The sequence below is a fragment of the Vulpes vulpes genome, chromosome 15 (assembly GCF_048418805.1).
Source record: "Vulpes vulpes isolate BD-2025 chromosome 15, VulVul3, whole genome shotgun sequence".
Classification (NCBI taxonomy): Eukaryota; Metazoa; Chordata; class Mammalia; order Carnivora; family Canidae; genus Vulpes; species Vulpes vulpes.
The window spans coordinates 55,823,771-55,839,310 of NC_132794.1; the positions used below are offsets into that span (position 1 = coordinate 55,823,771).

General features: G+C 36.9%; 1 protein-coding gene across 4 annotated transcripts in view; it reads right to left on the reverse strand.

The window, feature by feature from the left end:
- Positions 1-15,540, reverse strand: part of ATP8B4 (ATPase phospholipid transporting 8B4 (putative)) — a 232,952-nt gene that overhangs the window by 173,783 nt on the left and 43,629 nt on the right. For all 4 annotated transcript variants that reach the window (XM_072738501.1, XM_072738502.1, XM_025998689.2 and 1 more), the window contains exon 3: positions 10,727-10,785. In XM_072738501.1, the coding sequence (XP_072594602.1) occupies positions 10,727-10,785 (59 nt within the window). The remainder of the gene's footprint in view (positions 1-10,726; positions 10,786-15,540) is intronic.

The window sequence follows — 15,540 nt, forward strand, 5'->3', positions numbered from 1 at the left end:
TTGGCTCAACTGAAGGAAAAATTGTTTAATAATCAAAACTATCCAAAGACAGAACCTCAGAGAAGTTCCAAATTCAGTCAATAAACACAAAGGTTGAAAATATGTTATAGATAGGGTGACAGTCCCAGTTTATGCCCATTGTCTCAGCAAAATAACTAATAGGATCCCCTTCCATTCCTAAAAGTATCCTGGTTTAGAAGATAAATTATCTATTCTCCCTAGTTTTGGAGCATCATCAGAATAATTAAAGAAAAACTGAGCCAGAAAGGGTGAGGGGTGGGACTCCACACTAAAGAGAAATGGTAAGTTGCCCTCTTGTAAGGGATAAAAACAAAGATTGGATAGGCAGCCAGTAAGAATTCTGTAGAGAGAAGTGGATAAAAAAGTTTGAAATCATAATTCCACACTGAGATTCTATAATGAACTTAAGCTAACTTTCTTATGGTACCAGAGAAGTCAGTCAGGTTTTTCCATTTGTAGAAAGCAACTCTTCTTCCCTGTATTTTTTGACTATTGGTGTGGAATGGTGTCACCATCTGCAACCCAACCAAAAGGCACCTGGAAAGCCATAGACGTAATAATGTGGCCTTGTTTCACAGCAAGCTTCACAACCAAGGAACATGAATGAAACCAAGAATAATTAGACCTGCTAGAGAAGTCAAGATAGGGGTACCAGCAGCCAGAGACTTCTATCACTGATCTGGATATAGGAATCTGATTGCTGTCTTGTGCTTAATTCCTTGAAGAACAAGCTCTCTCTGGTCAAGCCAGAACATTCTTACAAAGATATATACACAGGGTTACAGCTACAATCTTACCTACATGCACACATTCATGCAACACACATATATTTATACCTATCCATATATAATCAACTCCTAGGATCACTTTTAAAGTATCTTCCAGTTTGATTTTCATGCCTAACTAGCTCACCTTTATAAGAAACTGCAGAAAAAGCCAGATTCAAAATACAACAGTAATCTGACCACTGGTTTCATGATCATGGACATGAATTTGAGACATTTTTAACACAAATGATTTAATTCATTTTCCAACTACAAAATATAAAATATGGCAATTGCCATCTTTTCATTTTATGATTTGCAGAACCAAACTATTTGGTCCAGTAAAGAAAACTACAAAACAAGGTAAAAACCACTTTGAAACTGTTGGGGTTGGTGGTTTTTCCGTTAACTTCTCAACTGTTACTAAACTTGCCCAATTTTATCCACATGATTGATTTATGGATTACTTTCATAAACCATTTGCCAACAAAGGAAACTGCATTTGCAGTGCTCACTCCACACAGGAAGTTATTTCTCTTCCTGCTCCATGGTTTCATTTCTTGGTCTTGGTTTAAATTTATACCACTATAGCCAGGCAATAATGAGTTCTAAGATCTAATACCAAAATTAGCTTATTTTATTCTAATTTCAATTACACATTGCTTGGAAACTTTTTAATTTCATGGCATTTCAATGAGGAAAGTAAAATTTTTAAAAATCTGTGCATCTTTACTTGAAGTTTACTTCACAAACAGATGAAATGGAACAAGTTTATGAGGACATTGAAATTATCTCAAGCCTGGAATAGGTAAATAACAAGCAAACATTTCAGAATTTTAGAGTTCAACAAGGTTTTTAATTACCTTAATGTGCCATTTTAGAACACTTAGAAATGGGAATTCAGAGGCTAAAACAAATGATTAAAACAGACCAACCAAATTAAAGAAATAAGGAATCAGACAAATGCTTAGCCAAAGAATAACACTATTTAAATAAATAAGATGTCAAAAAGATAAAATATTTATACTTTAAACTCTTAAATCCAGAAAGAAAATGAAGTCTAAAAATTACCTTTTCTCCTACAAGTAAATTATTTATAAAGGAAAAACTTGTCACGTAGAATAATTTACACAGATATTAACAGCACACAAAACAGAAGACATTTTTAATGTTTGCTAAAAAGCCACTGTTGCTATGGGAATACCCCAATACAAAACACAGCAACCAACAACCAGAAACCCATAACAAATGCAAGTTACTGGCACTTTCCACAACTAATTCCAACTTGTCACACTGCTTGTCATCATCTGTACTCTTCAGTTGGTGCATAAATTGCTCTGGTAATCGGCCTATTGGTGAGGATCTACAGTATGTTGGTGCTGAAACTACGCTGCTCATAAAGAAAAGAAAGAGAAACCCACATTTCTCATCAGGCTGGGGCTTAAAGCAGAACTCAGATGTGTCCCAGCATTCTGATATCCCAAGAGTCCCCCTCCAAAAAAAAATATTTAGAGTTTTACCTTCCCATGGACATGGATAGCCAACTATGTAAGAAGATTCATTCAAAAAAATGTACTTAATTTCAGTGAGCCTGAAAGTTTTTAAGACTACTTCTCTCCTTTTTTGTTGCAAATGCTTGATTGGACCATACCCCACTGCATTCTTTTTAGCGTGGTTTTTTTCTTCCCTCTGACTTTCAAATCCCAACTTAAAAATAAATAAATAAAACTATTTTCTTCAGGTCCTCTAATTGCTCCCTTCTGACATAAAGATGTTTTTCTTACAGTATGGAAGTTCTTCAAAAAAATAAAAAAAAGAAATACCATATGATCCAACAATTCCAATACTAGGCATTTACCCAAAGAAAATGAAAATACTAATTTAAAAAGATATATGCACCCCAATGTTCATTGTGGCATTATTTACAGTAGCCAAGGCATGGAAACAGCCTAAAGTGTTCATGCATAGACAAACAAATAAGGAAGATATGATATATATACAGTTGAATATCATGCATCCACTAAAAAGGATCATGCCATTTACAACAACATGGAATGACCTAGAAGGTATTATGCTGAGTGAAATAAGTCAGACCAAGAAAGACAAATGCCATATGATCTCACTCATATATGGAATCTAAAAAGCAAAACAAATGAATAATCAAAGAAACCAAAAGCAGAATTAGACTTATAGAGAGCAAAGTGATGGCTGTGGGGGAGATGGAGGGAGGATGGGCAAAATGGGTGAAGGGAGGTGAGAGGTACAGGCCCCCATTTATGGAATGAATAATTCACAGGGATGACAGGTACAGCATAGGGAATACAGTCAATGGTATTGTTAATAGCACTGTATGGTGACAGATGTTAGCTACTGTACTTGTGGTGAGCATAGTGTAACCTAGAGCTTTGTTGACTCATTGTGCTGTACACCTGAAACTAATGTAATATTGTGTGGCAACTATACTCAAATTTTAATATCTTTTAAAAAAATAAAATATTTTGGGATCCCTGGGTGGCGCAGCGGTTTAGCGCCTGCCTTTGGCCCAGGGAGTGATCCTGGAGACCCGGGATCGAATCCCACGTCGGGCTCCCGGTGCATGGAGCCTGCTTCTCCATCTGCCTATGTCTCTGCCTCTCTCTCTCTCTCTCTCTCTCTCTCTCACTATCATAAATAAATAAATAAATAAATAATAAAATAAAATAAAATAAAATAAAATAAAATAAAATAAAATAAAATAAAATATTTTTCCTCAGTCCTTAACCTCATGAGCACCAGCATTAGATATGGTTATCTATGCCCTGTTTCCTGACAGGCTCCTTTCTCCTGGCTTTCATCTCACTCTTCCTCTGTTCTCAATCTCTGCTGCTCCCTCTCCTTCTTGGGCTCTCCTCTTCCCTTCTATCCCCGTTCTGCACAGATCATCCATCAACTCCTCAACAAGTTCTATTTTTTTTCCCCTAGCTTTAAGCATCTTCTTCCAACTGATACCCCTGTTCTACAGCTATAAGCCCACATAGTTACATTCCATATTGCCTGGGTATCTCCATTTGGATATCTAGTCTATTTTATCTGGAAGGCAAATAAAATTGTCTTTCACTTTGTGACTCCTCAGCTCCTGAGAGCCTATTACCTTATACTCGATTTTTTTAAAACAATCTCAGGTAGGTCTCACCTACCTGAACAATAATTCCCTATGACATATCCCTCACCCCCAATTAGGTCCAAATACAGGATTTTGCTCATGTCTCCCCTTCCTAATGTTGATGGTACAAACAAACATCAACTCCCATTTCCTTTGGCAAGATTTCTTCAAAAACACTTGCCCTAACACTTACAAACCACATCACACAATTAGGATTTAGCATTACCTTTTCTTTATTACCTATAACCAAGTTTGTTATTATGAGCTAGTCTTTTCTCCCTGAGTAGATCATATATGCTCAGGTAGAGAGCAGAACCTACATCCCTGTTTTAGTAATCCCATTAGCATTCAATGCATTGCCATTCTAAGCAGATAAGGCCTTCTAGCATGTACTTTGGGGCTCACTAAAAATAGCTTGCTCATCTCATTTTCCTCATTTTTTTTATTGAAGTATAGTTGACACACAATGTTATATTAGTTTCAGGTGTACAACACAGTGATTTGGCAACACTTACCATAAGTATACTTCCCATCTATCACCATACAATGCCATTGCAACACTATTGACCAAATTGTCTATGCAGTACCTTTCACCTCTGTGACTTATTCATTCCATGCCACTTTCCTTGTGTATGTGTATCCCTTTGAGCTTTATTGTTTATTCTTGTTGTATACTGCCTCAAATCTTCTTCAGAAAGTAAGTCAGTCAACAAACACACATTTCTAGGCTTAGAGTAGGCATGTTGTGAGTATATTGAATATTGAAAGTCATTTTTATTTCTATAAAAATAAAATTCTCGGGCAGCCCTGGTGGCGCAGCGGTTTGGTGCCGCCTGCAGCCTGGGGTGTGATCCTGGAGACTTGGGATCGAGTCCCACATCGGGCTTCCTGCATGGAGCCTGCTTCTCCCTCTCCCTCTGCCTGTGTCTCTGCCTCTCTCTCTCTGTGCTATGAATAAATAAATAAAATCTAAAAAAAAAAAATTCTCTTGCTCCCTCTACCCCTCCCCAACCCTCCCACTCATGCATGAATGTATTCTCTCTCTCATTCAAATAAGTAAGTAAATAAATAAATAAATACATAAATACATAAATACATAAATACATAAATAAATCTTAGGGGAAAAGAAGGACAGTGAACCTTCAATTCACCTCCACACACAGGAACACAAAGTTTTACTGTTATATGCCAGTCTGGTCTCAGAAACACAGGCATATCATTATAATATGGCCTAAAGAGATCCATAACCTCTTTCAAGCTCACATACACAGAATAATGGTGGGCCATATTTTTCTACTCTCCTCTTACCCACCTATTCTAAGAGAAAAGAGAAGCGGAAATATATAAAACCCTAGATAAATGGGTGAGAGGAAAAAAAAGTTTGTTTTGAAGGGAGTCTTGGTGATGTCATTGTAGCAATGACTGAGAGTCAGTCAAATTGTCACAGTGAATGAACACTCTTTGGAAAACACAAATGATCATTGTTCTAGCAAGCACAAAATCACAAGAGCAATAGCAAATTCCATCCAAAAACCATGATATTGACAAAATGTTTTAAGATTCTAGGAATAAATCAAAGTATCAGAACTGCAAATTTTGGATGGAAGGCTTTATAAACGTGCAAAACTATTTGGTCACATTTTCACAAACTTATATAAGTCTGTGCACTTCCTAAATTTAATCAATAATTTAGCAAAAAAAAAGAATCTATTAGAAACTTCCAAGCTATGCTTGTGCATGAAATATATTCAGACATTAAGTGTCCAGGATTGCCGAAGTTTCTGAGTTTGAGGCAGGACGACTTCCTCATGACTCAAATGAGTTCATCTCCCTTCGCAATTTCTGTTGACATTCAAGAGAATTGGATGAGGATGGTATGTGTCTGTGCCTATGTGAAAAAAAGGGAGAGAAGAACGAGTGGGATAACCAATGTTTTCCAACACCATTTCTTTATTTTTAAACAAAATCAGAACAGACAGCCATAATTAATCTAACACTTTTTCCTGACATTTTTTGACATCAACACATCTTAATACAACTACAACTGTTTTCACAACTTCCACCGCTAAACACTTTGAACTCCTTTCAATGGGAATAATGAGTCTGAATGCTTGGCTCACTTTCACCATCTTTCTAATATTTTTAACATTAACATTTTAATATAACTGTTTTCATTACTAGCATTATACATTCCTATTATTAACCAGGAAAACTTTGAACTCCTTTCTATTGAGAATAATAATTCCAGCAGTTCACTGGTTCTCCCTACACTCTCCAATCTTGCTTTCTATACACATCTTGGCAGTTCAAAATCCTGCTTATAATTTTGTTTACTACCTTCCAGTTTTCACAATATCATGTCTAATTTACCAATTAATTCCACCTAGAATCTTTAACATTGTCTTTTGTTAATGTTCTAAACCCTTTACCTCTTAAAAGCACTTTTTAAAAAAGATTTTATTTATTTATTTATTCATGAAAGACAGAGAGAGAGGCAGAGGGAGAAGCAGGCTCCATGCAGGGAGCCTAATGTGGGACTCGATCCCGGGACTCCAGGATCACGCCCTGGGCTGAAGGTGACGCTAAACCACTGAGCCGCCCAGGGATCCCCTTAAAAGCATTTTTGAACATTTTTTAAGCCTGTGCTATATCCTATAATATGCCTTGAAACTTTAGGCTTTGTTGATAAATTAAGTTCTCTAGGTATTGAAATATCTTCCTTCAGCCTTCAAAGAGAAACATTTGTTTGGGCAGGTTTAGGGCTTATGGATATCAGACCATATATCTGATCTTTGTGTAAATTCTTCTCCCAAGTTCTCATTTACAAACGCTACGGGTAAGATTTAAGGTCATTCTTAGCCTCATATTTGTAAAATCTGTTATCTCCTTTATCTGCCTTTGTCTCCAGAGTATAAATATTTTATAAGTAGGTATGTGAGGGAAGGAGATGAGATTTGGGAGATTTTGCTTGTTTTATTGGTGTTTTCAGGATTGGTCAAAAGAGTAGCATGGTATCATGGGAAAAACAGGCTTTGGAATCTGGCCAATCTGAATTAGAACTTTGCCATCTAGTAGCTCTGGAAATGGAGATCCATTTCTTGCTTGGTTTGGTGGCAGATTAACAGTGTACAAAGTACCTGGTATGTAGCTAAACACATAGCTATAAGAATGGGAGCCACTATCTAGCTATGCAACCGTAGCAAGTCACTTGAGTGAGATTTCCATTCCTCAATATTTTCACACACAGAAGTGAGATAATAAAAGTACTCTTGTTCATCAAATTGTAGTGAGGTTAAACAAGTTTAATATAGTACAGTGCTTAGAACCATGCTTTTCACATGGAAAGGACTGCAGGTGTGTAAGCTTATTATCAGTACCACAATCTTTATTACTATTACTATCATTGTTAGTCATGGATCTACCCATCAATATCCATGCTAGAGTGTCAGAAAAATTTCCTAATCTCATCAAATGCTTTGCACAGAGTAGGTAATCAATAAATACCTCCTTGAATAATTCTCATTTCGATGTGGCTTATTTGACAAGGCAGAGAGTGGGTCCCTATGACAACAATCATTTACAGTTAGCCTTCTTGTTTCTCTAACCATTACACCATCAGCAACTTCTATACCTTCAGTATAACAGATCTGCTAATTTTCTGGCATGATACTTGCTACAAAAACAGCTTACAACCTTAGCCAATTTTTCAGGGTTTTCCTAACATTGCTGTTATTGCTATCTTACTCTATTTGATGCTTTATAGGGGATCTGTAATTTATTGTGAATACTTGCCCACTGCCATCTTAGGTTTAAGAGAAAAATCCATACAAAATGTTTAGCACAGAGCCTGGTACACAGTATAAGATATGTATGTATGCATGTATATTTACTAGTCTCACTATTATCACATATATTATATAAATTATCTCATTTAATCTTAAATTAATAGTCCTATGAGGATTATTTCACAGATGAAATAACTGATGTTCAGAAACAAATTGAGATCAAAAGTTAGCAAATGAGAGAAAGGATTCAAACTATGGTCTATGTTATCCCAAAACACTCTTTCCACTACATTTGGGGGGACTTCACCAATTCTCCTTGATCCTTTTCATTAAAAGTTTCAGTTTATTCCTCCTCCTTTTCAGCATTAAAGTGGGTGTGCTTTTCCATGATAAGTGTTCTCCCTAAGTTCTACTGGGGTCTCTTCAAATCCCCTTTCCTTTGGGGTAATATCCTTTAAAGCTGGGCAAGGCTAAGCAAAAGGTCCCCTGGGCTCCATCTTTCTTATAAACACCTTACATATAGGGATGCCTGGGTGGCTCAGCTCTTGAGCATCTGCCTTTGGTTCAGGGTGTGATCCTGCAGTCCTGGGATCGAGTCCCACGTCAGGCTCCCTTTGAGGAGCTTGCTTCTCTCTCTAAGTCTCTGTCTCTCTCATGAATAAATAAATAAAATCTTAAAAAACAATCAAATAAAATAAACATCCTCCATATAGCAAGTGGTTTAAAAGCCTTAAAATCAGATATAGATTCAAATCCCATCTCTACACAGACTAGCTCATATGGTCATTGTGTGTTACTCTACTTTAATCCTTACAATAACTATGAAATTAGTACTTGTATCATCCCCAACTTGTAGCTGAATAGATTAGAGCTGAGAATGGCCTCATAGTTCACCGTATGGCCATCCATCCATTGGGAGTTCCCAAATCGAGACAGTATCAGCTGTGTCTATTGGGAACCCATGCTGATTTTAGGAGAACCTGCCTCATCCTCTCTGAGCCACAGAAGTGATCAACAGATCAGGGTTACCTGTGCCCCTCTCTCCTCTGCATCCTTCCTTTCTTAACTCTTGTCCTTCCTGGTTTTGCCAGCTCATAATGGGTTTTGTTCTTTCCTTGGAAGGTTTTAATCAGAGACCAAACTGCTATTTTGATCTGCTGCAACCATGGAATACTGTTCTACTATTTTGTTGTTAGAAAGCTCAAGAGAAAACACAGCTGCATCCACAAATCTGTGTGCTTTTGTTCAAAATCTTGCAAGCTCAAGAGAAAATCATCTCTGTATCATTGTGTATTTTAAAAGATCTGAAACAACCATAGCAAACTGTTAGCATCTATTTAATCTGAGTGGTAGGCACACAGGTATCTTTTCCAATCCTGTTCTGTAAGTTTGAAATATTTCATAAATTAGGTAAAAATAACTATAAGTAGAAAAACCTATATGCTCTCACAAAGGCAAATAAAATATGGCTTTTCTTATAGAGTTACTACTTACAGAATGAAAATACTTGTGACACACTGGAAAAAAAGTAAACACGGTCAAATAATTAACCCACAATAGATTACATATTACTGTATTTCCACAAGATCTTAAAATATACACATATCTACTCCTCTGATTCAGGGTTTAATGGTCAAGGCTTTCAAGGGTCATCCTCTACAGTTAAAGGAATGGCTGTAGAATGGATAAAAAAAAAAGGCATGGGACCAAGTCTGGTGATAACCAGAGGGGCCAAATAACTAGAAGCTTCACAGAGTGGCATAAAATGAGGGATTTTAGTCTCTTTCTCTCAAACTATGAAACATGTTCATCAGCTTCCTGAAAAGGATTCTTTCTTTCAAGAGCAGACTTATGTTAACCAAGCTTACAAGATTGACAGATAAAATCAGAGTTCCAATATATTACTTTACAATGAGAAAACTTTCAGCGAGCCAGTGTAGTGATTCCCCGTAGGTAAACTGTCATTGAACAACAAATTATGTGATTAGCACAGCATGAAAAAGAGGAATTGTTGAATATTTAATGGTACCAAGCTACAATAGCCCAATGCATCCAACTCTGTATATGGGAAAGACCTGCCAATAAGAATGAAATGCTAAAAATTATCTGTTGGGCAAAACTCTCTATCATCTGGCTAGTGCCTAAATGGACACTTGCCATAGTTTGCCCTGCCTTCATAGTCATCAAAATCCTCTTTAATGGAGACTTTCTTTCATGAAATGTGACAGTGTACTCAATCTTACAGCAGGTCTTATAAGCTAAATGTCACCCACAAAATCAATTCTACCCATTATCTTTTTTAGAGTTTATAAAAGACTCCATGTATCAACTTAGTCTGAATCATAGAAAGATGAAAAGATCTTTATGAGGAGCCACCATAGTAATTCATGAAATTGTTCATCAATATATCCCAAGTTCCTAGAACAGTGCCAGTCACTTAATAGACAATAAATATTTCTAATTTAAATGAGGAACATCCTCATTAAAAATCTTAAAAAGTCATTCAGTATAAACTTAAAGCCTGAACATGTTAACTAATCATTCTCACTTGATAAAAACAATCATTCAGGACCTAGGAACTTTGTCCTACATATACTTTTCCACATTCAGCCTGAGTTACTTACAGAAAATCCCCCGAAAGCCATTTGTTACCCATCAGCCAATACACCTCTTCTATCACCAAGTATTACCATAGAAGCCCATTTTTTATTTTCCTATGTACTCTGAGTAAATAGATCAGCACCAAAATGAACTAAGCATCAATTCTTGAGGAAGAAATTTTATCTTCTTCGTATACCAAAGAGCAAACCAACCACTCTTACTACAGGACAAAATAAGTATATAAATATTACTAAAATCTGTATTTTATAGAAAAATATAGCACCTTAATACTAAAATGGGCCAAAATAAAAGAAAGTTTTTGGTGAAGTCATAAAGTTCTAGAAGACATGAATTCAACTGCCCTTAAGGTAAAACCCATCCCAGCATATGTGTACTATGTATGCTTTACTCACTGCATACTGGAACTTTTCATTATATTCACGGTCATTGGCTTTCACTGTCCGTTCCACTTCTAAAGAGAAAGAGAAATCAGGTATGAAATTAAATTTTTGACCCAAAGAAACATATAACTCATTAAACTAACATCACTTAGGTTACTTTGATTGTCGTCAAGGTTGCAAGAATTCTTTCCTTTGAAATTTGAAGGGCATTGGTTTTTTCCAGCCTAAATGTTGGAACATGTGTTGGAAAGTCCCAGAATGGAAAGCTGAAATGTGTCTCATTGTAATTCTGATGCCAGCCATAAAACAAAACATTATGTGTCTCTAATTTCTACATCTCTTTAGCTCTACAAAGACCCTTTCTCTTAGCTCTAAGCAATACCTAAAGGAGAAAGCTGCTGAAAGTCAAACACCATCCTGGGGAGGGATTTTTTTTTTTTTTTTTTTTTTTTTTTTTTTTGCTACAAAGTGAAAAAATATGAGATAGCCAAACAAAACCATCCTGAAGCGGTCAATGAGGTCACTAACCTTATGGTCAATGAGCAAAGGTGATATTTCTAAACAAGGCTTATTGAGAGAAACTGCACACCACCAGGAGACTGAGACCTGCTCTTTGCTGGAAGGGCAATTTGCCAAATATATATATATATATATATATATATATATATATATATATATATACACACACACACATATCTTCTGGAAACAAATGTAAACACCAGAACAAACAACAAAATAAAAGAACAACTCAAAGATTACGATGGCACAGAAATTAAAATTTGTAGAGGGAAAGAAAAGATAGTGCCCCAGAAACCAACAGCAGAGCATGTTTTTGTAGTAAATGTAGCAAGTTCTTGCTCCATTTTACTGAATTTAGAGTTGACAAAAGGGTAACAATGGCATAATGAAAGTTATGAGATGAAGACCAGCAAAATAATCACCAGATGTCAATGTTGAACATTCATGGCAAGTGACTTCATCATTTCACCTAGGGTTTCCTTAATCCCACAGTTCTCCACATGGTTAAGTGACAGGTGGTAAAAAGCATAGGGATAGTGGTAAAAGTCCAAGTTTGGAGAAGGCACATACAAAGGAGACTGGAGGGTGGAAAGTTAGTTGGAGTCATATAGTAGGGAATGGAGAAAGGAAGAGTAAGAGGAAAGCAAAGAGAAGAGCTGAACATAAAAATGAGAGGGAAAATATGAGGGAGATGAAGGGGATTTTATCACCACCACCATCCTCCAAAACCAGGCACAATGATTTGTACAAATTGACTACTTTTTCCCAAAAGTCCAAGAGGAATGTAAATGTTTCTACAGCCTCTTTAGTTCAAGTCTCAATATGACATTGCATTCACCTCTGAAAACTGCCTCTGACAAATGACATCCTGTCTTTGGTTATGGTTGAGTCTCTACCTTTTGTGGAATGTTTGTCTGACATCCAGCTACATGGCTTTCTTCTTTCCTATGTAATAAAGTCAGTTCTCTGTGGCTGTTCCTGTTTTCAAGGCTAGCTCACCTAATTTCTGGTAAAAACAATATTGGACTCATATCCACAGGTGATCTCATCTGAGTTGGCTTACCCCTAAATATATAACTCTGAAGTCCAGAACTCACCCGGAGGCATCCTCTTCACCAACCATCCCCTGAAGGAAACATTTCAAACCTTGGCTATAAAAGCACTATCCTTCCCTTCTTACTGGTTCCTTAACAAAGAGCAATAATATCAAAGCCCAAAATGCTATTTTGGAGGGTGAGGGGACTTAAAGCTGGATGATTTGCTTAAACATCCCTATCTCAATGCAGGCATAGTAAAACTGCTGATAGGAAAACAACATATGGTATTGGGAGGGCAAAGGTTAATCTGGCCCACCTAGCAGCCTGCTTATAATTTAAAGATTAACTTTAACTCTAAATCAAAACTTAGATATGCTAATTTATACATTAATTGCCTTTAGTTTATATCATATACATTCAGATGATAATCATTTTTAAATTTCACATTTATACTGAGCATACCAGGGATAGAATTCTATAGTTCTGCACCAAATATTACTAACTCCAAACACCAGAATCTTGACTCCTGTCCAGTGTCTTCATGTAACTGACTCCTGTCCAGTGTCTTCATGTAACTACCCTCCCCAAAAACAGAATAACCCTTTCCCAAAGTGTCCAGAAGAGTAATTTCTGTGGTAGGAAAGTTTGGATATTTTTCTGAGTGTCCACTTTGCTCTTGTCCCATGAGACTTTGTTAGAACCAGAAAGTCTTCTGTTGGCTTCTAAATCTAAATCTTTATCATCTCTCTGTACTTCCAGTAGGTATGGTCTTTCTGAACTGTGTCTATTTTTTAATATTTTATTTATTTATTCATGAGAGACACAGAGAAAGAGAGAGAGAGAGAGAGAGAGAGAGGCAGAGACACAGGCAGAGGGAGAAGCTGGCTCCAAGCAGTGAGCCCGACGTGGGACACGATCCCAGGTCTCCAGGATCACGCCCTGGGCTGAAGGTGGCACTAAATCGCTGCACCCAGGCTGCCCGGAACTGTGTCTTTATAGACAAACTCTGGCATATTTTCCATCCCTTCACTAAGCTTTGCAAAATTCTGGCTTTGGTTCTATATCTCTACAGTTTTCTGCTTTTAACCTAACTATGCTAGGTCAAGAACGGCCAGGACAGTGGGTGAGAGGATAGAAACCCCTCTTGGCAATAAGTCACATCCTATAAGAAAAGGAAGCTGAAAACAAATCTTCCATAAATGACTCCCCTAGAGAACTGCTCAAAGGTTCAATGACTTAATGCCCAATATTTCATAGGCATTGCAAGACCCTTCCAGCTGTGAGAGTATTGAAAGAAAAGTACCTGCCAGATGATTGAGGATTTACTAGGATAAGCTCACTGCTACATAATCGTTATTACTGAATTTGTGTGATTCCAAAAAGGAGTAAAGTGCTACACAAGGATGTATAAAATATAGCGAGCCAGCATATACTTTAAGTGTAGTTCAAAGAGCTTCCAGTTCAAGATAGGAAACTAAATGTGTCCTACCTCCCTTCCTACCAGGTCTCACTGAAATAACAGCAATATGTTTTTTTAAAAGAATAAAAACATAACAATGCTAGAAAACAAGAGTGGAGGCTAGCAGAGGTTCATAAATTTTTTAAATTCCCAGTGAAGCCCCAGAAAATTCCAAATTCAGTCAATACAAAGGTTGAAAATGTGTTATAGAGTGACAATCCTAGTTTATGTCTATTGTCTTGGCCAAATAACTTTTCACTCTCAAAAGTGTCCTGGCTTAGAAGATAAATTATCTGTGCACTCTAGTTTTGGAGCATCACCAGAATAATTAAAGAAAAATTTAGTTAGATGAGCCCCCCCTATACCTCTACTCTTACTTACTAAAGAGATTAGGCAACATGCCTGGGGAAGAAACCAAGAGTGAGTATTCCGATTTAAGAGTGAAGAAGCTTTTAATCTCTACATTGGCTACAGGAAAGTCAGGTCCTAATAAACCCTGCCTTTCAGAGGCAGCTGTGGGATTTGCCAAACTACAGCCTATAGACTGAATGTTTGTGGTCTCCCAAAATTTCTATGTTGGAATATTCCCAATATGATGGTATTTGAGGGCCTTAGGGAGGTGATTAGGTTATGAAGGTAGAGCCTTTATGAGTGGGATTAGTGCCCTTATAAAAGAGGCCCCAGAGAGTCCTTTGGCCCTTGCATCATGAAAGGACACAGCAAGAAGACAGCCATCTGTGGACCAGGAAGCCGCTCTCACCAGACACCAAACCCACTGACTCCTTGATCTTGGATTTCCCAATCTCCAAGATTGTTTGAGTGGTTGTTTGTAAGCCACCCAGTCTACAGTATTCTGCTTTAGTAGCCAGGACAAACTAAGACAAACAGAAAAACCTCCCTGTGAGCTGGCTACATCACCAGCCCTCCAATTTAAAAGAGAGGGCTGGCCAGAGGAAAGATCTTTACAACTGCTCTCTTGTAAACACAAACCAGCAACCTGAAGTCACCAGACATCTGAGAAAAATCAATAGCACAAAAGAGAAGGTTGCAAGAGAAAGAAATAATGCTGAAAATGGATGGGGAAAAGAACTGTCATGCTAATTAGTACCTTGAAGATATTCAAGAAGACAATGGCATCCATGAAGCAAGAACAAGCTGATAGGAACAAAGATAACAAGAAAGAGGTCCTAGAATTAAAACCATTCAACTGATAGGATAGACAGAATGAAAAATAAGATTGAAGAAAGCTCTTAAAATATATAGCAAAATGACAAAGAGGAAGAAGATATGAAAAGAACACTTAGGAGAAGGGAACATAAACAAGGATAAGTAGAAATAATCAAATAAACAGAAGAAAACTTCCCTGCATCAGAGTAAGACATAACTCTTCAAAGTGAAAAAGCCACCAAGTGCCAATCAGAATGAATAAATATAGACCACAGATCTCTATAAAATTTTGAGCTCCAAGGACAAAGACAAAATATTTTAAAATTCCAGAAGAGAAAAAAATGCTTAGCCCTAGAGATCCAAGAATTAGACTAACATGAAATTTCTCATCAGCAACAAGGATGATAGAAGACATTGAAGTGATGCCTTCTAGTTTTAAGGAAAAAGATATTTGAGCTCAGAATTCTGTACCCAGCCAAATAATCAATCAAGTGTAAAGGGGCAATAAGAACACTTTCAGACATGCAAGAGTATTTACATACAAAATCATCACCAAAATAATGACTCAAGAATGTACAACAGGGAAGTAGTTTAAATATTAAAAATAAAGTGGAGTTAAAGAAGATATAGAAGGACGATGATCA